This window comes from Dipteris shenzhenensis, chromosome 31 (assembly GCF_047967505.1).
Source record: "Dipteris shenzhenensis isolate YYH24624 ecotype China chromosome 31, Dip_SZ_1.0, whole genome shotgun sequence".
In the NCBI taxonomy this organism is placed as follows: Eukaryota; Viridiplantae; Streptophyta; class Polypodiopsida; order Gleicheniales; family Dipteridaceae; genus Dipteris; species Dipteris shenzhenensis.
In genome coordinates this window covers 29930984-29954382 of record NC_141626.1, presented here as the reverse complement: position 1 = coordinate 29954382, position 23399 = coordinate 29930984, and the positions used below count along the sequence as shown (strand labels likewise).

General features: G+C 47.3%; 1 protein-coding gene across 2 annotated transcripts; it reads left to right on the top strand.

Annotated features, from left to right (window-relative positions):
• The first annotated feature begins 1827 nt into the window (after window positions 1-1827).
• Window positions 1828-20016, top strand: LOC147881318 (DNA-directed RNA polymerases II, IV and V subunit 12-like). 2 transcript variants are annotated; one of them, XM_087369818.1, is made up of 5 exons: window positions 1828-2020; window positions 17908-18005; window positions 18431-18523; window positions 18725-18773; window positions 19176-20016. In XM_087369818.1, the coding sequence occupies exons 1-4, from the start codon at window positions 1833-1835 to the stop codon at window positions 18745-18747; spliced, it is 402 nt and encodes a 133-aa protein (XP_087225944.1). In that variant the 5' UTR covers window positions 1828-1832; the 3' UTR covers window positions 18748-18773; window positions 19176-20016. The 2 variants fall into 2 exon arrangements, with proteins under 2 accessions (XP_087225944.1, XP_087225945.1); XM_087369819.1 differs by lacking the exon at window positions 19176-20016 and having other exon boundaries at window positions 1964-2092; window positions 18725-18975.
• Window positions 20017-23399: the final 3383 nt, after the last annotated feature.

Below are 23399 nucleotides of genomic sequence, written 5' to 3'. Positions count from 1 at the left end.
CTATTCACCAACCTACTCTTGCACCTGTGTTGGTAAGTTTGCCTATATGGGCCTAACCCAAGGGCCAACATTTTGCCTTGGCTTTTTGAATAGGCCCTAATGGTTCAAGGTTGGTTGCTAGTACCAGGCACTACTCAAATGCTAATGCACAAGGGTTGAATCCATGATGTTGCTGTGCAAGGTTATGCCATGATCAGGGAGAAGAGGAAGCACCGGGAGTAGTAGAGGAAGGACCAATGGCATCAATCAGAGGAGCTTGGGAGGAAGACGGCCTTGGAGATGGGGGATCAAAAGGATTTAGCATTGGGAGATGCAAAGGAGGCTAGGGATACACGTCGCAGATGTTGATTGGAGGCCATTGAGGGCAACCTGATGTGACTCCTTCCTGCCATTTGGTTCTCGGGTCCTTATCGACATGTATGCTATGGTATGTTATGATACCCCATAGAATGATGTCAAAACCCTAAATGATTTTATTGTGCATTCTACTTTGATTATATGCTTGAAAGCTGCTTGTAGCATCATGAACTTCTAAAATTAAGTTTAAATACTACTTTTTTTCCATAGTACCTCAAAATGTATGAAATTCAATGCAGATAATGCAAAAGGTAAATAATTGTTATCACAAACATGATAAGCTAAATGAAAGCCATCAACTTTCATGTCTACTCCAAGGGGAATTAGAACAAACTACTACTTAGTATACCATTAAACTTTTCAAAGGCAAACATTCATGTGAATTTAAAACATTGATACTTCAACAAGAGTCATATATTTTTGTTTTTTGTTTTTTTGCTTTTTTAAACATGAGTCAGATCTTACAACAAGTCAGTCTCAAAAGATAAAGCAATTTGACATTCCATGAAAAGAGCCATGCAATAAATCCATGTGCATCAACAACAATAATCATAATTACATAAACCAAACACCAAAGGTTGAAACACCAAATTATTACACATTATTTTCACCACATTTGGCATATGCAATCACATCAAAAGAGACAATGTGAAAAGAAATGTGAGCATCAAATTAAATTTGATTTGTTCTTCGACACCATCCATAAACAAGAATGTCCTCTGGTGAAGCATGTACCATTTAGAAAATGTCCTCCTTGAGGATACGCTCGCAAAACGAGATGGTACAAAGTATTTGCTAGGACGTAAAGGGTCTTAGCACAAGAAGGGAAATAGGATGAAAATGTATCCATCTTGTTCCTAATGGCAAAGGCATCCTAAACCTCAAGGACATGTTTAGGATGGGAAAAAGTGTGGCTTATACCACTCTATAAATTAGTTGCCTTTGAATGGGCTTAGAGTGGGAACTCCAAATCCATGGTTTTCCCATGCTAATCTATGTAGCTAACAATTTGAACACCAAGCTTATTCTCTCCTAATTCAACACAAGTAACATAGACATAGCTGAGCTGTAGTGCACGGATTAAACTAGCATGGCTCCAGAAAAAATTTCCACGTGGGTGCTAACCGTAAACTCTTGAATAATCCTATATACTCACATAGATCCATCAAAAGATCTATGGTGATTCTAAGAGGAGGACATGGTAGCATAGTTACCATGGTATAGTTAGATGAGCGTGTGCGCGTAACCAAGGTTTGGTGAGGTGAGGAACAAGGCAAAAGCGAGTACTTATAAAAGTGCTTGCCCAGTTAGAGTTCAGTTCAGCTCGCTCAGCAGATGATCCGGATTAAAGGTAAGAGATGTTGAAGTGGTTAACGTTGTTAAATGTGTGCGTTGCTTATCTTGGATTTGGATAATAACTTGGTGAAGATACTCGATGATTTAGTCGATGCATAAGCAAATACTACTGACCTTGGATGAAGATAGCTACTCGTATATTGTATGCACAAATGTGCAGTTTCGTCTTCCATTTGACCCAAAGAACTTGCAATTTTCTAGTCTATACATTTTTTCTTCGTTTAGATTCAAGCCTCAGCATAGGCTTAAGTTTTAGGGCAAAAAATGCTGCCCTCTCCCATTCAGTTTTCAAAAATCAAGGAAGCTGGTAAGGCATTCTAAGCCCGCCGTACCATAGAAAGGCATGCTACTACATATCTTCTACCGACCGGTCCGATATGTGCGTATCTGTTTTTCAAACAGTTTTGATCTCATAAATTCTCTTGCGTCTTGAACAGCTTGTAGGAATGCGCCATTTTTCTTCTGCGAGAAATAATATAATTTGGCCCATTTAACCTGGATTAATAAGTTGCCCATAATTGTTGCCTTCTGTCCAAATTGAGAGAGAGAGATTTTGAAGGATTTATTTATCCGTGAGGACCGAAACATGAGAGCCTCATAGAAAACACCGTTTTCCTTCACCTTCTGTAACTATCTTGTATGAGCTGGTCGATTAAGTGACCGATTTTATTGTTCGTGGAGACTTGAAACTGAATACCTGAGCCTTTACACTTAGCCTTTACAAAGAGTCTATGTGAGCTGTCTACTGAGTGCACCGTATGTCACATGCGCATGTCTAGATGTAGTGTGGACATGCTACCTACTTGTTTTTACATGCGTAATAGTCTAAAAAAGCATTTTGGGCTAAGTTATAACTCTCTCGCAATCAGAATGGAAGCGACCTAACAGCATGTAGTTGCATACAAAAGTACTTTATGACTCTAGGACAGTTCTCTCAAGATTTTGTTTGCGACAAAGCATAGCTCTCGCTCTCACGATGCAACTTAGCAATGAGCAATAGATCGGCTACCGGAGCTAGGAAAATTTTTAGATGCTCCATCTTGTCAGATGGAGTCCTAGGCAGAACCCTACAGATAACACATAGCAGCCCACTCTACAGTGACACACATGGCATGCCCATAAGAGTATCACACATATGGCAGCCTGCAAGGGGGCCGCAACGGGGACATGAGGTTACCATGTCTCAGAGTTAGCAACTTCCTTGAGGGCTTCGAAGCAGCACTCTGCCCCCCTGGTTTCCTTGTGCGTTCAGCTTTGTGCTATCTGGAGCAGTTTGGTGTAGGAAGGTAGCCCAAGCACACATGGGAGTTCACATACGGCAAAGAGCCTTGGCGTTGTGGCTCTGCAGTAACATTAGTAGACTTCTAGTTTCATGCGTACCTAACTTGCATAAACAATACTCTGAAACAAAGAACACTGGGTGAGATAAGGTAGTGATATTGGGTTGCAATGGTCGCCTGAAGCAGAAAGCTGAAAGTACAAATCTGGATGGAGCCACCAAGGAGACCAGTAACTATTGTGTAGAGAGATATTTCACCTTCCCCTATGAGAGTCATGCATTCCTCTTTGCCTCTTTATTATCAATGTCCATCTTTGCATCTGTCAAAGCATTTTTCACGGCTGGGGTAAGCTTCATCTGACCATAGGAACACATCTATCTTTAAAGGTTTATGAGATGGCTTTCGTTCTTGCGGCTGCAGTCACTCCCTTAATACATTCTACTGTTGAGGTCCTCTCTTATCCCATTGAAATCTCGAAATCTTTGACCGCTTTGCCATGAGACTGTTAGAATTCTTCATCTCCTGTCTATACCATAGGGAGTGAGGGCCTTTGTTGTGGGTGTGCTTGCTCGAGGATAGTAGCTTCTTTCCTCCTCCTTCCCCTGTTTTTCTGCTAGGAGTGTGGGGGTGAGCTTGGAGGATTGGGTATGGTTAGTCGTGCCAACCAGATCAGCGAACCAGCCGGCCAAGCCAATCGGCCTGTTCTTACAGCTGACAGGAGGCCTTGTCCCTAGGCTATAAAATAGGGGCCTATTGCCCCATTGTTGTAATGGACTAAAGCAGAGTTTGTGTACCTCCCTCTCTTGCATTTCGTGCACATATCTGCTCAATAACTCTATGGACTAGCTACATTCAAGTTTTTTCATTTAATGTTTACATGTTTATTTTGGATTGTGTGTGTGTGTGTGTGAGAGAGAGAGAGAGAGAGAGAGAGAGAGAGAGAGAGAGTTGCATGAATTATTTTCTATCATAAATGGTTAAGAGTTTAGGGAGTGAAATAGCTTGAGTGCCTAGGAGTTTGAAGTCTCAATCCCTTATTCAATCTTTTAGATAATAAGGAGAAATTCATCAAGTATTTTGAGCAAGATATCCTAATTCTAGTGGGAGTGCTTAGGAAAGCACAAGAGAAGTACTAGAACCGGTTTCAAATCGAGATTACAAAGTGATGCGAAAAGCTAAAATGACCCATATAGTGGTTTCTTTGGTAGACACTGGATGGCCAGAATTGCAAGATGCAAGAATAAGCTCCTGTGAGCTTCCCCTCCCTACCGCAGCTCGCTCTACCTCCCCCTTGCTCCTCCCCCCCCGCCGCGACCACCTCCACTCCCTTCCCTCCCCCTCCGCCCTCGCCCCCCGCCCCCCTCCCCCTCACCCGCCGGTCACCCCACCCCGCTGCGCCCTCCCCTCGCCTCGCCTCGCTCTCGCCCCCCCCCTCGCTGCTCTCTCGCCCTCCGCTCCGCTCCATCCCGCCCCCCTCACTGCTCTCCCGCCCCGCCCCGCCGCCCCATCTCCCCTTACCCCCGCCGCCTCCACTCCCCCTTCCCCCTCGCTCCTTCTCACCTCACCCTCGCCGCTTCCTCCTCACGCCTCCACTCCCCCTTCCCCTCGTCGCAGCCGCTCTCTCACCCCCCCTCCGCTCTCATCCACTCCACCCCCTCCGCCCCACCTCGCTTCACCCCACCCCCCCCCTCGCTTCGCCTCACCCCCTCCCTCCCCCGCTCTCACCCACCCGCCGACCCCTCTCACTTCACCCGCCCCCCCCGCCTCCATTCCGCTCTCCCCGCCCCCCGCCTCCATTCCGCTCTCCGCCCCCGCCCCCCCCCCGCCCTCCCGCGCCCCCCCGTTTTTTCCCCGCACCCCGCTCCCTTCACCCCGCCCTCCGTTCCGACCCCCCCGCCCCCTCACCTCGCCTCACCCGCCTCACCCCCAGGCTCCACCCCCCGCTTCGTCCCCCCTTTTTGGGGTGGCAGCCTGTTCATACTCCTCATCGGAAGCTTGCAGTTAGTCTTGGCGGTATGGCGGCCCCTCGCCCGGATCCGGAGGCCCAGTCGGACTCTCCCTCTCCAGATGCCTACCGCGTTATCCTGACAGAGCGACAATCATCTCGTGTTCAGGAGGTTGCCATTGACTTTGCGCGTACCTCTGTTTACGGTAGAGTCATTGGTCACTCCCCCTCCAGGGTAGCCATCAGGGACTGGCTCCAGTCCACTCTCCTGCTAGAGGATGGGCATATTGAGGAGGTGGCCCTTATGGGAAGGGGCATCTTCTGGCTCAAACTCTCCACTGAGAAAGCTGCGAGCAACCTGATTGCCAGTTCCCCCACCTCGGTGGATGGGAAGATTATCATGATAGTCCCGTGGTACCGTGGATTCAGCGCAGCGGAGTTCGATGCTCGGTTCCGCATACCTCGACACCCAGTGACACTTGTTTTTCCAGGGCTTGCTGCAGAGTTGCGCCCGATTGTCAGGGACTTGGGCTCCCATTTTGGCTGGGTTATGCACGACACCTTTGCCGACGCGGTGACCACGGCAGGAGCCCCCCGAGTCCGAGTGGCTGTGGCGGATCCTGCGACTCTCCCTGCGGTGATCGAGATTGTGACAGGTGCCGGCAGCATCACCCAGAGCATGAACGCACCGGACAGCCAGGTCAGTGCCTGCGGTGCCACGGCTTTGGGCACTTGGCGGCTGCTTGTCCACGTTTCGCCAGCTCGTCTCGACCCCCCCCGCCCCCGCCCCCGACCCCTCCGCCTCCACCCCCACTCCCCGGACAGCCACGCCAGGAGGAGCCGGGACAGTAGGAGTCTGGCCCAGAGGTAGTGGGCGGTTGGACTGAGGTTAAAAGGAAAAGGGGAAAGAACAAGAAGACTTCGGATAAAGGCAAGGAGGCAGAGGTTACCCTTCCTGCAGCAGCACCCCAGAGACCTGTCAGGCAGCCGCCCCAGGGGTCTGGGAGAGCTTCTTCCTCGACGGCAGCCCGCCCTCCACAGCCTCAGTTCCCCCTCTCTCCCGTTCCCCCGCCCCTTTCCTCCCCGCCCCAGCCCCCTCCCCAGTCTCCCCCCCCCCCCCCGTCGCCCGACCCGCAGCTTCAGTCCCCGCCTCCTCTTCCTCAGTCTTCTCTTCCTCCCTCTCAGCCCCAGTTCCAGTTGCACCCCCATCCCCCCCCCCTGGTCCCCCTCGCCTCTCCTGCAGAGTTAGCTGCACCACCGGCTTTCCAGCCGAGTGCAGCCCCCGCTCCACCTCCTCCACCCTCTCCGCCAGTCGCCTCCGTGGAGTCAGAGCTGCCTGTCCCTCAGCCTCCTCCCCCTCCCCCCTCGTTGGCAGGACACCCGGAGTCTACACCACCAGTGGAGCAGGTTCCCCTTCCCGCTAGCCCCTCAGTGGCAGACTCAGTTGGGTCTCAGCTCCAGGAGAGAGAGCTTTCTCGAGACTTTTACAGATCTGGCCCCTGGGACTACCTGGATGTGGCCGACCTTGGGACCTTCCCGGCTTGTCTCGACATCAGTATTTTCCTGCTCCGCAAAGGGGCGGATGGGAGGATTGGTGCCTTGGCTCCCAGGGATGGCCCTAGCTTCGCATTCACGTTCCTCAGCGATGGCACCGAGTCCTGGACAGACGACTCGGTTTGGGAGGCTCTCAGAGAGCAGACACACGCCCAGGTGTGCTCCTGGATAGGCCCGTCCGGTGGGCAGCTCCTCGAGACTCAGTGGTCCGAGGGCGATGTGCGCTTGCGGTGGCGTTGCGCCGCCAAACGCTTCCGACTGATTGTGATCCTCCGACCTCCCCTGTCATGGCCTCTCCCCCAGGATGTCAGAGCTTGGTCCCAGCAGAAACTCCGAACCTTCTATGGGATGACCTCTTCAGAGATCTCGAGCTGGATCGAGAAAGCTTTTGCTCATGGCACCAAAGGCCTCTCGCCTTTGCTGAAGGTGTTGAAGAACGGGCAGGACGACCCCGTCTCCCCCTCCAAACCTTCTCATAAGCGGCAGCGCCTCCATTCCGATATGTCTGGTTCTTCTTCGACTTCGACCGCGAGCAGACAGCTGTTCGCAGCCCCCCATCCCTCTCCATGAGCTTACACCTCGTATCCTGGAATGTGAACGGGTTTCACTCTTCTGGCACCCGTGGTCCCAGGAAGCTCATGCTGCGGCAGGAACTTCAGCCTGCAGTGATTGGTCGTTTGGATGTACTTTTGCTCCAGGAGCACAAGCTTTCTGCGGCTCATTCCCGTAGCTGCGGGAAGGTTCTCCCTGGACGGTCCTACACTTATTGGGAGCCCTCGATCGGCGCTCAGGGGAGGAGTGGGGGTGTTTGTACTTCCGTGTGCGAGCAGTTAGCCCAGGGAGTTTTCGGTCACGGCACGTTGATTCCTGGCCGAGCCCTTTGGGTAGGCCTGGACTTGGAGGGGTCCAAAATAGGCATCCTCAACATTTATGCCCCCACAGACCTCCGTTGCAGAGCCACCTTCTGGAGGACACTTACAGGGATTCTTCCGGACATGGATTCCTGGATTGTTGGAGGAGACTTCAACAACCTGGAGACCTTGGAGGACCAGCAGGGCAGAGGTCCGGAGTTCACAGGTATGGCCCAGGCAGAGCAGTCAGCTTGGGACTCTTTCATCTTCGAGACGGGAGGGAGGGACAGTTGGAGAGACCCGTCCTTCCGGCGTTGGCACGGGAGTCTGGACTTCTCTTGGGGCTTCCGCAGGGAAGGAGGCAGACTCCTGGAGAGGCTTGATAGATTTTATGTCAGTGATTGGGCCATCAGCAGAGGCGGCCAGGCGGGTATAGTTCCAGGGACGACACTCTCCGATCATGCGCCTGTGCTCCTCTCCTTAGATTCGGCAGCCCAGACCCTCCCCTCCCGATCATGCAGGATTCCCGACTCCATCTTCTCGAGAGTGGACGTGCGCAGCAGCATATGCAGTCTTTGGGACAGAGATTGGGGGGAGGGCGTGGATCTGGTAGACTCAGTCGCACAGGCTCTGCAGGAGTCTAGCCAGATCTGCCAGCTCGCAGCTTTACAGGTTCGACAGGATTGGTGGGGCAGAGAGAGAGCTCTTCGGAGGGACCTCGCCTCCATTCAGCGACTCCAGCAGGCTTCCCCGGGTTCGGAGGAGCTACGGATCCAGGCCCTTCGAGCCAGAGCCCTCCTGGAGGAGATATTCCAGCGTCGTTCCGAGTTTTCCTTTCACGCCTCTCGCTCCTTTTGGGCCCGAAAGGGTGACCGGATGTGCAGGGAGTTCTTCAGGACGCATGGCCAGAGAGCTGCAGGTGATCAGTTTCGGAGTCTCAGGACAGCGGATGGTCACATCGTTACGGATCCGGGGGAGGTCCTGGGGTTGGCCACTGACTTTTACAGGACCCTCTTCCAGCAGGAGCCGCTTGCCCCTCGTGCCAGTCGTGCCCGTGAGGAGGTGTGGAGGCACATTCCATCCCTGGTCCAGCCTAGCATGCAGGCGACGTTGATGGCGCCGTTCACCTCGGATGAGATGTTGGAGGCCTTGATGGCTATTGACGGACAGAAGTGCCCAGGTGAGGATGGGCTATCCCGAGCTTTCTTTACCTCCTTCTGGGACCAGATCCATCAGCCCCTCCTTGCAGCTCTGCAGGGGATTTTCAGCAGCGGTCGGATGCCAGAGAGCCTCTCCTCGGGACTGATTTGCCTCATCCCGAAGGGAGGAGATAGACAGGAGATTCGCCAGTGGCGACCGATCACTCTCCTTACCTCTGCCTACAAAATCCTCGCCAAGATGATCAGTGCCAGAGTTCGGCCTCTACTCCCAGACCTCGTCCATGACACTCAGACAGGCTTTGTCCAGGATCGCAGTATCCTGGATAACGTCTTCACCTTTTCAGAGGCGGCGGAGTGGGCTCAGCACAGCGGATCACACCTTGCCATTCTACTTCTCGACTTCGAGAAGGCCTATGATCGCGTGGATTGGTCCTTTTTGGAGGGGACTCTGGAGCGGCTAGGTTTCCCGGCAGGTTGGATTCAGGGTTTCTCAGCTTTGTACAGGTCAGCGTCTAGCAGAGTTATCATTGGAGGCAGGTTGGGCGAGCGCTTTAGCTTGGAGAGATCAGTACGTCAGGGCTGCCCCCTGGCTCCTTACTTGTTTCTCTTCTTCGCTGAGGCCATGACTTACTACCTTCGGGCGAGGTCCACAGGGCTCAGGGGTATTCGCCTTCCACTCCGGGAGGACACGGAGCTCTTGGACTCGGAGTACGCAGATGATACAGCCCTTTATGTCCAGGACGACGAGCGGATGCTAGAGAGGGTGCGGATGGCCCTGGAGGTGTTCTGTTCGGCCGCTGGGGCGAAAATCAATTGGAACAAATCCGTTGGTTTTCTCACAGACCCTGGGGCGTGCTCTCAGTGGGGGCGATTTCTGGGCTTCAGATGGATTCCACGTGGACAGACAGCTAGATACCTTGGCTTCCAGGTTGGCCTAGACATCACACCAGCTCAGCAGTTTCTCCCGGTGCTAGATTCCATCCGACGGAAGCTGGCTTTCTGGAGCACTGCTAAGCTCTCTCTTGCAGGTCGTGCCTTGGTAGTCAACCAGGTCCTCCTAGCCACGGCTTGGTATGTGGCTTCCTGCTGGTGCTTCTCGAGATCCAGCGCGGCACAGCTCAGGAGGTTGGTTCGGAACTTCCTTTGGTCTGGGGAGGATGGTCACAGAGATATCAGAGCCAGGGTTGCGTGGCAGACAGTCATTCTTCCACAGGCTGAGGGTGGCCTGGGGGTCATTGATCCAGAGCTTCAGAGTCAGGCCTTGTTAGGCAAGCTTGTCATTCGCGGTTTGACCCCAGGGGGGCAGACGTGGAAGACGCTACTTCAGCAGGGAGTCGGCTCCTGTGTCCCGCGTCGAGGCGGAGATTGGCTACCGTCCTTCAGGTGGATCTTCACCTCCGCCCCGCTCACTCAGCCCCGCTCCCCTCTCGTTCGTAGCCTCCTCATGGTTTGGAGGCGGCTCCGTCTCAGTCTCATTCAGTCCCCTCCCAGCTGTCAGGAGGAGATCGATCGCCAGCCGCTTATCTGGAACAGTCAGGTCAGAGATGCCGAGGGCCTTCAGTTGGGAGAGAGATCACATATCAGGTGGGACGGTTGGATGAGGGGGCCGGCCCGATCCCTCCGTGTTTGGAGGGATACGTACAGACATCTAGAGATGGCAGATCTTGCAGACGCAGCTGGAGGTGCACGTGGAGCCCAGGCGAGACGCAGGGAGATCGACGGAGCGATCCCAGCGGCTTGGTTGGCCCCACCTGAGTCCCAGATCATCATGCCTGGTGACACCCGATGGCTGGGACAGTTCACCCCCCGTGGCATTCCACTGGTGATCGCAGGACGTTTGGATGACTCTTCTATTTCCTTCTTCGCGGTTTCTGGGGAGGGACGACTCAGGACAGAGGGTGCGCTCATCGACCCCCTACTCCCGTGGCAGAGGGTTCGGATCGTAGGCCTCTTGGGGAAGGTCTGGCGTACCAACCCTAGCATCGAGCAGGACCAGGTGCAGCTCTGGCGTCTTTGGCTTTGGGAGGGGCGGGCATTGGCAGAGCTTGATTGGGACCCAGGAGAGTGGTGGTGGCCAGAGATTGTGACAGGTCAGGGGCCGACCTCTTTCTTCGCCTACAGTACGACTTTGGGCAGGCGAGTTCTCGGGAGGATGCAGAGCCGCCCCCCCACCCAGCGACCCAGCTGGTACGCACAGGGTCTCTCCAGGTTCTTTTTACAGGCATTCTGGAAGGCCTTGTGGGAGAGTTGGCGGCCACGGAAGATCTCATACTTCCTGTGGCTTCTCGCCCACAAAGGTCTTCCAGTGGGGAGCTGGTTGAGGCAGATAGGCCAGGACGGATGCTGCCAGATTTGCCATGCGGATGAGGAGACACCAAAGCACTGCCTGTGGAGCTGCACTCGCGCCCAGGAAGTGTGGAGGTGGACTTTTGGGATTCTTACTCGCGCAGCACCAGAGCTAGGATTGATCACTTGGGGCGCGTTCTGTTGGTGCAGCACTGCACCTGGTCTTCATCACCTTTTTGAGGCAAGTCAGCAGGACCCCACTTTCCTTATCACACAGGGGACGTGGGGACCGCTCGAGGGTATCCCACAGCACCTAGCAGAGGCTGATACAGGAGTTCGAGAGAGGCAGCCAGTCTGGGAGATTATTAGCAGCATTACAGGGTGGCACATCTGGACCTCGCGCTGCGCGCAGATCCTCGGTGGCACCTCCTTATCGACTGCCCAGATCATGGCGGAGATTTGGAGTGAGATTATTCATACCCTCAGAGGCCAGTGGGACCAGATTCAGGGAGACTCCCGGGCCGGTCAGGAGAAGCGGAGACGCTTCCTCCGGACTTGGGACACACAGGGCCTCTTCTTCGAGCAGACTACGCAGGGCCTTCGGTGGCACTACTCACCACCCCGATGGCTGTTCGCTCATACTCGTTTTCTCCCTCCGTGAGAGGATGGTTTTCTATTTTGCTACTTGTTAGGGCTGTGTCCGATTCGTGAACGCAGCCCGTCAGCTATAAGCTGACCCCTTGTATCTTGTTCTCAAAGTAATATAATTAGCACTGTTTTTTCGGAAAAAAAAAATGACCCATATATTGATGAATACCACGTATTATCGGGCGAATGATCCTTGTAATGACATGAAACCCATAAAAGCCACCGGAGTTGTCTTGCTAGGGTAATTGTCGCTGCTTATGGACCCAAACCTGGTTATTTGGTATTAGAGCAGGATTGTGTGAGGGTCTATGGACACTTGACGAAAGGCTAGATGTAGTTTCTTGTGAGAAGTTGAGAGCTTTGAGGTCTTTTAGATCGAAAAGTTAACATATGAATTGCGGAAGATCTGAGCAAGGTTGTCTTCAAGGGTTTGAGAGGATTGAGACCTTAGTCTTGGTGAGGATTTAGAGTTGAGAGGTCTTTGAAAAGTGTGAAAGATTTAGCTGAACTTGGATACCTAGACTAAGCCTGAGAAGATGGTGGAAGATGGAGTGTTGAAATGCAACGGCAAAAAGTTTACTTTGTACTTCATGCAGAAAGGCTTATGGGGGGTCGTTTCAGGATCGGAGAAGAAGCCGGAGAGCAATGAATGTGATAAGGTTGTTCTTATTGTTGTAAAACCTAGATGAAGTAAGGGTGGGAGCGGCTTCTATTTGTATCTTCAAGCATAAGTCTAGGGGTGGAATTTTTAGCAAAGTGGCTCAAAGGCAAGCTTGGATACAAAAAACTACAGTCACAACCATTTCGGCTCCATGCCTACAACATGACCTGCTCCAGACTCCATGTTGAGATATGGTGCCATGAGCACATAATTAGAGGCTAATGTATGGTATAGGAATGTATTAAAGTAGCCACCCGAGGATGTGGACTACATGATGTGGCGATGTGAATCAAGGAGACATGTGGATCAGAGGATCCCACAAATGTTAACTATTCAAAGGGCTCTCTCTATATAAGAGGCCTATCATGTATTGTTGAATAAAGAAATATACATATTACTCAAGATTTTGTTTATGAGTCCAAGCTAATCTATCTTGGAACCTAATTGACTTGAGGTACATGTCAGGAGCACTCTCTTCATCATGTTCCCACATAGGTTCCATCCACCTAAGAGCACTCCATAGATCCTGAGGCATGCATCTTTTCTGATGGTATCAGAGCTTAGGTCTGGACTCCTAGATTAGTTGTAGGCATGCCTTGTTTTCTCCTAGGTTAGTTTTAGTTTTAGATTGAGTGGTTTTTCTTGAGTATTCTTTGTGAGACAAATTTCTGTCCATAGGTTTTCACTCATTTCGATTCTTCTTATGAGAAATTCGTGAGAGAGTTTTTCCTTCTAGAGAGTTTGTTTCTCTTGAGTGAGGTTCTAGGTTCTTGAGAGCTTTACAGAAAGAGGATTCTTCTAAGCTTCTTTATCCTCTAAAGCCTTACGAAGACTCTAGCTTTATTGTGAGAGAGAGAGTTTCATTTTATGTTCTTTGAATAGGCCTTCCCTGCCCGTGTGTATCACATAAAAACCTGTTGCTTGAGAAGGCAAGCTACGACGGACGTGGAAGACCTTCTTGGCTTCTCGCAAGGTATCTTCGGGCTTGAGATAACCCAGAAATTCAAAGAGCAAAGCCTTTGATTTAGTACAAGGATATTTTCGGAGACTGTGGAAAAGGTCCCAGCGTAGATGATTGTCCGCCATCGTCTTCCTCGCTGGTGCTGAGCGATTGTTCGACTCTGCCACCATCAGACATCAAGAAGAAGCGGCTGCATCAATCCGCCATGGTGCCAGAGCCCCATTCTATATTGGACCTCGCCGGCAGCCTCCTCTGGAGCATCCAGACAGCACCTTCACTCGAGAGCCCAAGCGGTACTCTTAGTCCTTCGGTTGGGGTGTCCAGATTCTGCTTCGGTGTTTAATCGTGCCAACTCTGTTTCAAGCCGCATCCTTGCAGCTTTATCTCCGGGACTTGTTCTCGAAGAGCTCTGTGTTTTTGCCTCGCCTCTGAGGGGCCAGTGGGTCTCTGCATTCTCATAGCAGTTGTAAATTTTATGCTCCGACCAGCCCTTCATACATCGCCAACCACCTGTGTAGCTTTGGACTGTCGCCATCACCTCCATCACTATCAACACGCCTTCCAAGGTCTCTTGCTTAACGATCTATACATCTTGGAGGTCAGCATCACAGAAAGCACTACTGCTTCATGATCCGCGCCATCTTGGACGTTGAGATCTGCATCATAGAGCATCCTGGAGATCCGTGCCCTCACCAAGCTCTCCTTCATGGTCTTCAAGGTCGCCATACCGGAGTTCTCCTTCACGTCGCTTTAGAGTTTTTTCGAGGTTTTCTTACTAAGGTCACCATTGATTGACACGTGGCAAGATTGAAACTAACCATGGTTTAGTGTCTCTAACCTTAGTTGAGTATGTCTAGTTAACTCAACTCACCAAAATTAAGTTTCCACAAGCTGGGTTAGGTCAAGGGTTTAGTCAACTCAGTGCCACCTAAGCACATAAGCTCCTGCTAGACACACTTTGGAATTCGCATATGAATCCCTATGCCACATCATCAAAGGCCTCTTTCTCACAAAACTTCGACAAGCCGTAACTTCCAATCCAAGAAGAATTTACACACGGTCCAAAAAGAAAAAGTGATTGGCTTTTCGAGCTCTACGCATCTGTCAAGTCGGAATCATTGTATGCAATTAGACACTGCCAATATTGAAAGAAATCAATTGGTAAGACCTTTGCAACAAATGGAAAGCGACGCATGAATGCAAAAAGCATTGTTCAGTAAAACATCAAACCAAAGTGTCACCATTGCAAGAAGCTGGGACACAAGGAAGAAGATTGCAGATTGAAGAACCAGCAAAATTACAAGAACAACATGTATTGAGAAGCAAAAACCTTGCCACCTTTAGCCCACATGTTTGTAAATCAAACCTGACCACCTGAGAGTAGTCATGTAAGCACCCAGGGGAGGATTTGATCTTGTAATACCCACACTTGACCACCTTAAGTAGAAATGTATGCACTAAGGGGAGGTAATAGATTTGTAACTCACATCTGACCACCTTGCAGTAGCCAAAGGATTATGGCACCAAGGGGAGGTTTTGAGATATGGTGCCATGAGCACATAATTAGAGGCTAAGGTATGGTATAGGAATGTATTAAAGTAGCCACCCTAGGATGTGGACTACATGATGTGGAGATGTGGATCAAGGATATCCACAAGGAGAGATGTGGATCAAAGGATCCCACAAATGTTGACTATTCAAAGGGCTCTCTCTATATAAGAGGCCTATCATGTATTGTTGAATAGAGAAATGCACATATACTCAAGATTATGTTTATGAGTCCAAGCTAATCTATCTTGGAACCTAATTGACTTGAGGTACATGTCATGAGCACTCTCTTCATCATGTTCCCACATAGGTTCCATCCACCTAAGAGCGCTCCATAGATTGTGAGGCACACATGTTTTCTCTTTCCACACTCAGTTTCAACACTACCATTTTGGAAGACAATCGTCACCATTTGCTTTTAGGCCACCTTTTGTACATGCGCGATGGGCTTTCGCAGATTTTCGACCATTGTCAGTTGTACTTTCGTACAATTGTATGAATTTTACGGAACTTTCACCACATGTTGCTTGATATTTTATCAACTGTCCGAATGATTTTGTTGTTTCTATTTGTACTGTGTACTGATTTCTATCGGAATTGTGATTTCAAGCTTCCATTAAAGTTTCCAGCACTCAATTGCAGAATCTGCGCTAGTTACTACTCCTGGACTGGCTATACGGTTTCGCCGTTCCTGTCCATATTGTGTGCATATTTCTATTAGAACTGCAATTTCAAGTTTCCATTAAAGTTTCGAGCTTCTTGGTAAATTAATAACACATTGCAATCAGATTGCAAATTTGCAATGATATTGTCTGGTACAGTTGAAATTTGGGAATTTTCTGGGATTTGCCCTCTTTTGGCACATTCGCCTTCTCCAAAATTGCAGTCTTTTGCTCTCCGATTGGCTGGTAAGGCCTTGCCCTTCAAATTTCTCACATTCAACTTGCAAGAAATTGGGGCTTTCACTCCTATTGACTTACATTAGCTCTTGTGCATTGGGGACTTCAGTTTTAGGTACTTTGGAGCAGATTTGTGCATACATTTGGGACAGATTTATGCAGATTTTGGCATAATTATAGGCAGATTTTGCAAGAAAACTTATTGCATTTTGCTTAGTGTTTGAGCAGTCCATTTGGCATTCATATTTTATAGGCACTTTGCTGTCATTTTTTGCTTGACATTTGCAGATTTGCAGCAAGCTCATTGCAGTGATAGCCTTGAGGATTTGCAGGGCACTTTCTTTTTTTGGGGATTCTCATCTTCAATGGCCAACAATGACTTGTTCGGAATGATTTCCACTGAAGACAAGCTTGATGGTACCAACTATCCCATGTGGCCATACTTGGTGCGCCACTCGTTGGTATCCAAGAATTTATTGTATCTGGATCAGAGAGTAGACTTGTCTCTTCCGCACAGGCACCTATTGCCACCATTGCACACACTACAAGTGGTGCTTCTGCTAGTACTACCACTTCTGGTTCATCTATCATTGCTACTGTAGTACCTTCCACATTGCTACAGATACGTCTAGATCAGAGAGAGGCACAAGTACATGCCATGATTGCTATGTCCAGCAAGAGGGTTGGTATACCTCACGTTCGGTCTTGTAGGACAGCCAAGGATGCATGGGACACTTTGGTCAATTTATATCAGATTTGGAATGAGGCCAGGGTTGCCTATTTGTGCAGGCATCTGGATAGTGTGAAGATGAACGAAGAGGACAGCATGGATGCCTATCTCATACAGAGCAAGGACTTTAGAGAGCAACTCATCAATGTTGATGAGATTGTACGAGATTCACAAGTTGTCCACGACATTGAAGGGACTCCTTGAGTCTTACTAGGGATTTGCTACTGCATTGAGGTAAGTGGCCATGAGCCACCCTAGCAACTACTCCTTTGATTAACTTGTTTCCTCGCTCGTGTAGGAGGAGCAGAACCACTCAAATAGGTCTGCCTCCATCAACGCTTGATGGGCTTGCTACCAAGCTCTAGGACTATGGAAAGGTCAAGATCTTTCAAGGTCTAATGGGCCATATTAGCAATTATGTCAGCATATTATGAAATCATATCAGCATCCTCTGCAAGTCCGTATGCTCTTGATCTATCTAAAGAACTCTTGTCAGATGGCCATATTTCTGTGGCTCAACCAACTGCCATGCATACAACACACTTTCTTTCTTGAGTGCTCAGGCCAATCGCCTTGCTATAAGGAGCTGCGGTAAAAAATCAGCCAGGGGAAGTCACCATGAGGTTTTTGAATTTATCAGACATGTATGCTTGTCTGGTGAATCCTGCATGTAGTGCGGAGCAGTAGGGGCGAATGAATGGCTACTGCAGGGCAATAGAAAGGGAGAAAAATGTCAGCATTGGTCAGAAGTCCTCACCAACTTTTGATGACCCATGGGGGTTGAATTCCTGAGGAAGGGGGATGGGTGGGGCATACAAAAGGCCATCCCTTCCACCATTTTGAAGCATCAAGAAAGCATTTACCAGCTAGCAAAGCAAATGAACCACCAGCCTCAATGAGCTTGGAAAGTGAGGGCAGAGCCCAAAGCAAATCTGGGCAGGGCTTTTTCCATGGTGGCCATTAGCCCACGTTTGCAGGATCTATAACAGCCACATGCGTTGCCATGGGTCTCACCAGGTGTAGGGTGTTTGAAGTATGTCATCTTTTTTATACTTCAAAGTTATATTCTAGCCTGTATGCAGGTCTTCCGCTGCCAACAAGGGAAGTAGGATGCGAGCATGTATAGAGATTTATCTAGACTTCAATTTTCAATATCTGACACCGTGGGTTTTTAGAAACCCAGTATAGCTGCTTATGCTTGGGCACTGATGATGACACAAGTATTGCTTTGCTTTCTAGGTATGTCTACCTTTTAAATTTGTTAGCTCATTTTTCTTCCCTTTCTTTTTTTTTTTAATTTTCATTATAGAATTTTGGACTTTAGAAGAACAAAAATCTGAATTTGTACCATTGGATATATTCTAGTCTTACAAATGTATATCTGATCACTCACTAGACTGGTACGGCAAGTATATGTAGCCCACATATATTTAGGGATTTAAGGGAGCGGTTATCCTGTGGATGTAGCAGCAAGGGTGTTAGTCAGACATTGAATGCATGCTCTTGAAGCACATCCTTGTTAGAGCCACTACTTGTACTGCAATTTTATGGTGTGCACATCATTTGGGCGATCTTATGAATGAACGCTAGCATAGCTATTTCGCAAGTGCCTTGTTTGCATTTCTTGCAGCTCTTTCTCAATTTGGTACTGCCTTTTGGCTTATTGTACAGGCATTGCTGGGTGACTTTGATTATTGGAGTCATACGTCAAATCATGGATGGAGGAATGGCACAACCTGCTCCTGAGCCTGTGTCCTATCTGTGTGGAGGTGATTAGTCCTTGTATTGAATTCGAGAGAGTTCATCTGTAGCACAATGATTATTTTCATGGATAGAATGCGTGCCATGTGTAGATGAGGGCATGTGTGGGTGCCTGCAGTGTGCACGAGTACATGCTCACAATCTGACATCAGAATTCCTTGCCTGATTGTTTCTTTTAAAATGATTTTATGTCTTGAGGATATATGCATAAGCTTTTGGCAGACAGATTCTTCTGGTAGATGTAGAAGGAAACATTTAGCTGAATGACCGTTGAATGCATTGCATGCATGCACACAAATTATAAAATTGAAGGAAGCAAAGAACTGCATACCTTTTGCATGTTAATTTTTCTTGATCATAAGCAATTGCTTCATTTTCACTTTTTGTTAAAAGTATATGATAGGCCATTAATATACTATATCTGGAAATGCAGATTGTGGTGCAGATAATGCATTGAAGCCAGGAGATGTTATCCAATGTCGTGAATGTGGTTATCGTATCCTTTACAAGAAGCGTACACGTCGAAGTAAGTGAGGTTTATATTTACCCATGTTTTTTAACTTGTGCTTTTTAGTTGTCAGACCTGTTGAGTGTTTGTGCTGTCCATTTTAGTTGTACACAATATGGACATGCATGCTATCAGAAGTGCTTATAAATTTAACAACTCACACTACAGTAAATATTGAAGCCCTGTATATTGACTGGTTTACCTCGATTTATTGTGCAGTTGTCCAATATGAGGCACGGTAGCACATGAAAGGCAAGAAAGGTTTTTGGTAAGCTGTTTATGTAAATGTTCACAGGGCTGCATGTACAGATTCCCTATAAGGGGTTTGCTTACACTAATTACAGAATTTGCCATGGATGCATTGCAAAGAGAAACTCTGTTTCCAAATCCAATTTGATGGCAAATATATCTGCCTCAGGTTGAATTTTGGCTATATAACTAGTGTTGAATTTCATGCAATTGCACGACTGGTTTGTTTCTGATGTTTCTTACCTGTCCTTTTTAAACTTTGTGTTGGTTTCTTTTTTTTCATTCCCATTTTGTGTATATTTGCTTTACGTTCTAATCTTCTGTAGTTCAGAACTATTTTGTACTGCCTTAACGAATGTGCTAGTGGTACCTACCTCAATTTGAACCTTGGAGTAAAATGTCTCCTTTTCGTTGGACACAGGTGTAAAGGATACAGGACTTCTGGAGTAAATTTGTTGACTTTTGTGAATTTTTATCATCTTTTGAGAGTTTCAAGAGATGTAATGGAGAAAGGGGGTCCCATAATAGTAAGGTGATTATAGTTTCCAGCATATTGTCGCCAGCACTACTGCATTACCAACAGCTCCTCCCAGGCCCTCCTCACTGGGCGCTCTCATCTTGAACAGCTGGGCAACGGTGTCCTGCCCTCTCTTCATTCCTCCTCTCCCCACGCACTGTAGCTGCTGTTGTCTGTGCTTGTTCCAGCACCCAAAGTGTTTAAGAGGGCATGCTTGGTTTTGTCCGTTTTGTCTCAGATGACAGAGCTGTTATACTCAAAATTGCATGCAGATACACGAAATGGAAGTGCAAAATGGCTCAGAAATGTTAGGTTCTTTCTTCCAAAATGTATTTTCGGCCCGTTTGAGGATGAAGGTCCAGTTTTGATGCTGTGCCCTTTTCCTCGCGCGTGTTTAGACAGTAAACCTCATTCTCCTCATTGGCCAGTTCGTGGAACCTCATGCGGTGGTTCAAGGTTCTGGAGAGTGTTTGCCATTGCACAAAGTATTTTAATCATTTGGTCTGCTGAACAACCCATTCCAGGTGGTTTCTTGAGTTGAAGCTTCTGGCTGAACAAGTTTTACTTGCCCCTTATTGTTGATTGTGATTGCAGTCCGGTTGGCTCTTCAATTGAGTCTGTTATAGTTGAGCTTGTCATGGGTGAATGTTCTGCCTGGTGGTGTCCCCCTCTTTTAGTATTTATGGCATATTTTAGTCTCCACCTTGAGCTTCTCGTCTGTCACCTTAATTAATGAGTCAATTGAGCTTGTTTGACAAATGATAGGTAGTGTTCTTTTTTTCTCCCTCAAGTTGAACTAAGAGGTCGAAGTGGATTTTACTTCTTTGGAAACTTCTTTGCCAGTAGTTTTCTTTCCACTGAACAAAATTGTGCTTGTGCTTGAAGCTGCTTTAAGTGCTTATTGGTCTTCTAGTTAATAGACCTAAAGTCAAGTCTATATCAGAGTATAGGATCATGTGTTTGGAGATGCCTCCATTGAAAGCTTCTTTTTCTGTTGTGGAGTCTTTGCTTGCATGGTTGTCTAAGAGACATTATCCATTTGACACCTAGACCAATGACGAAGGATGCAACAATTCTTGTTTTGCAAGGGATTCTCTTTATGTGTTGAACAAGGTGACAATTGGAAGACGAAGGAAGCCTCTATGCTTTCATTGAAGATGGAATATTTTATAATGATTTAAAAATGCTTTGAGTATTCATCATTTTATTCATTTTCTTAATATTTTATCCTTGTTAAGCACTCCTTTTGATGGTGTGACATCTGAAAAAGGATGGTATTTGGACTTGTTTAATAATGAGCTCTAGAAGCTCCATAAAGTGTATTGTTTCATGAACCTTCGCGGAGCAAAATTTGAAGACGTGGGACAAGTTAAAGTAATAGAGGACGGAAAATTTTATGAGAAGGATATCATCTCTTGCCTTAGCATTCATGTAGCGGGTGATAGGATATATCCAACTTTCTACAAGCATGCTACAATGAAAGTCGTTGGAGATTATACAATGGCATCTAGGGGCTAGAATGTTGACCTAGAGAATCGTGCCAACCACCAAATATTGGATGCTTTTTGTTCTGTAACCATAAAAATAAAAGAAGACACCATAAAGGGCAAATGTATCTAAGAGAAGTATGATAACCAAAGGTGAGGGAACAAGCTTGTGAGTATCAAAAGACACAAAGAAAAAGAAGAAAATACAGACAAGTAGTAAGGTCATAGGGCCAAGTGGGAAGGATACTGGGGCAAGTCAAAAGGAAACAGAGATAGGAGGGATGGTATAGGGGCAAGTCAGCAGAAGCAATGGAGATATGGGGAAAGGATACCAGAGAAGGTGGAGATAGTATATAGACAAGTATTGCAAGTGGTGACTAAAGGACAAACATGGGGGATAGAGAGAGTGGAGATAAAAAGACAGAAATGAGTGAAGGCAAAAAAGAAGCAAGTGCAAAAATCGGGAGTGTTAGGGCAAGGGAGAAAGGAGAGGGTGACACATCTAGAACTTCAGTTACACTATACAAGATACTACACAAACCTATCAACTTTAAGGAAATACAAAAAAATTTAGTAAAAAAGGGCACCAGTATGACAGCTTGGGGAGTATAAACAATGCTTTCCATTTGGACTAGAGTATGAGGTATCGATTCTTGTTATAAATTTCTTCAAAGCACTAGGTCAGTATGTTTATTATGTGTAATACTCAAGCACACACACAAATATATATATACATACATATATATATATATTGATGACATAGAAGATTAGGGTGTTCTATACTTACCAAATCTTGTGTGGCTCTCTTTCTCTCACCCTCTTTTGTTTTCGTTTCCGTTTCCGTTGTTGAATCCCCTAAACTGGTATCAGAGCACGAGTGGTCTAGTTAAGCTCGTGTATGTGTATTGAATACCCTCAACTGGTATCGAAGCACGGGTGGTCTAGTGGAGCTTGTGTGTGGCTCTCCTTCTCACTCTATTATATTTTCGCTTTCCTTATTGAATTCCCTCAACTAGTATCAGAGTGTGGGTGGTCTAGCTAAGACCAAAGCTTACTACTGTAGATCTATGGGAGGAAGGAGGAGCTCTGTGGGTGGTCTTATCTCCATCCTAGGTGTGCAAAGATCTAGAAGGAATCTTTTGAAAAGTGATTTTTAGATCCTTAGAATGCTTTTGTAAAGCTTGAGTGGTTTTGTAGCCAAGAAAGTCGTTTTTTCTTTGTCTATAATGATTTTGAGCTTGTGGGTGAGCCGTTTTGAGTCGTGGGTGTAGCCATTCCCTGGTTTTGGATCCTCTGATTCATTTGGTGAGCAAAAATCTTTGAAAGAGTGGTTTTTGAAACTCTTAAAGTGGTATTTTGAAGCTGTGAGTGGTATTTTGAGCAAAATTTCATTTTTTACTTCTGTGTGACGATTTCTCTAAGAGATTATTTCTCTTGTGAACCACCTCGTGGGTGTTGGCAATCACTATTTTAGGACTCTACTAATTTTATGAGCTCTATAAAATATTTGAAGCAAAGAAAAAGCTTACTACGTGAATCTATGTCAGTCCGTCTCGTGTGCTCATAATTTAAGATTTCACTCGTAAGGCAACTACGAAGCTTCCATCTAGCTTCCGAGTAGCCCGTGTGAAGGAAGGAAGCAAGCATTTTATCATTTTTTGTGCTCTCTGATCTCCTCCTACATCTAGATGCCCGTGGTTTGGACCCACTCCTTCACGCTATCATTTTTCGTTCCATCTATTCTAGTGGATCCAGGATGGCAGGCTAGAACTGTTACTTGCAAAATTCGAGGCAATTTAGTAAAGCATTCGAGGAGTTAGAGATCTCTGTGTACTTGTTTTTCTCCTTGTTGTTGTTGATTTTCTCTCACACAAGTAACACATGGCATTTTTGCTAATGTCTAAGTTACCTAAGGTTTATTTGATGGTAAATTCTAAGGATTGAGTCTCGATTTCACATCCGTCGATTGGCATTTTGGAGTTCCAATAGAAGAGAGATTATTGTAGAATTCTTGCTAAGTCTGATTATGCAGTGACACCCATGTTTTGAGGCATTTCAGGTTCTATTTTCACTAGTGGTCATTATCGTAGGACCATGATTTCTTTTATATACCTTATGCAGATCACTTTGGTTGCAGTCTAAGCCGTGTGCGCTCATTTGTGGTTTGCATTGGATTGGAGTATATGCTTTGCAGGCCATTTGGATGCATTGAGATTCTTGTGGGATGCGTTGATAGGCCCAGATTGAGTTGTGGGATATGCTTTATCGATGGACGTTTAGCACACAGATGGTATTCTATGCTGACGGAAAGCTATGACATATTTCAGTGGATGCACTGGTTGTGCTATGCTCTTTTGGATGAGATATTATTGATGCATATGCCTATGGACGGTGTTTATGCTTGAGGTTTTTTGCCCTTATTGGCATTGGGTTTATCATTGTTTTGTCATTGTAGGTTGACATTTTCTTTTCGGTCAGATTTGCTCATATGGATGCATAGTATCTGCACATGAGTCAGTTGCATTTTGATACTTTGAGCCTTGGAGGTTTGGTGATATTACCTTCCATTCTGGCATACATTTTTTGGTACACCTGGTATTTGGTGTGATTCTTGCAGGTACTAGTATTTGGGATTTTTCTT

Coding starts and splice junctions, on each gene's coding strand:
- LOC147881318 (XM_087369818.1), top strand. CDS start 1,833: ATGAAGATAGCTACTCGTATATTGTATGCACAAATGTGCAGTTTCGTC. Junction 2,021..17,907: donor TTCAAAAATCAAGGAAGCTG/GTAAGGCATTCT, acceptor CTTATTGTACAG/GCATTGCTGGGTGACTTTGA. Junction 18,524..18,724: donor CAAGAAGCGTACACGTCGAA/GTAAGTGAGGTT, acceptor TTTATTGTGCAG/TTGTCCAATATGAGGCACGG.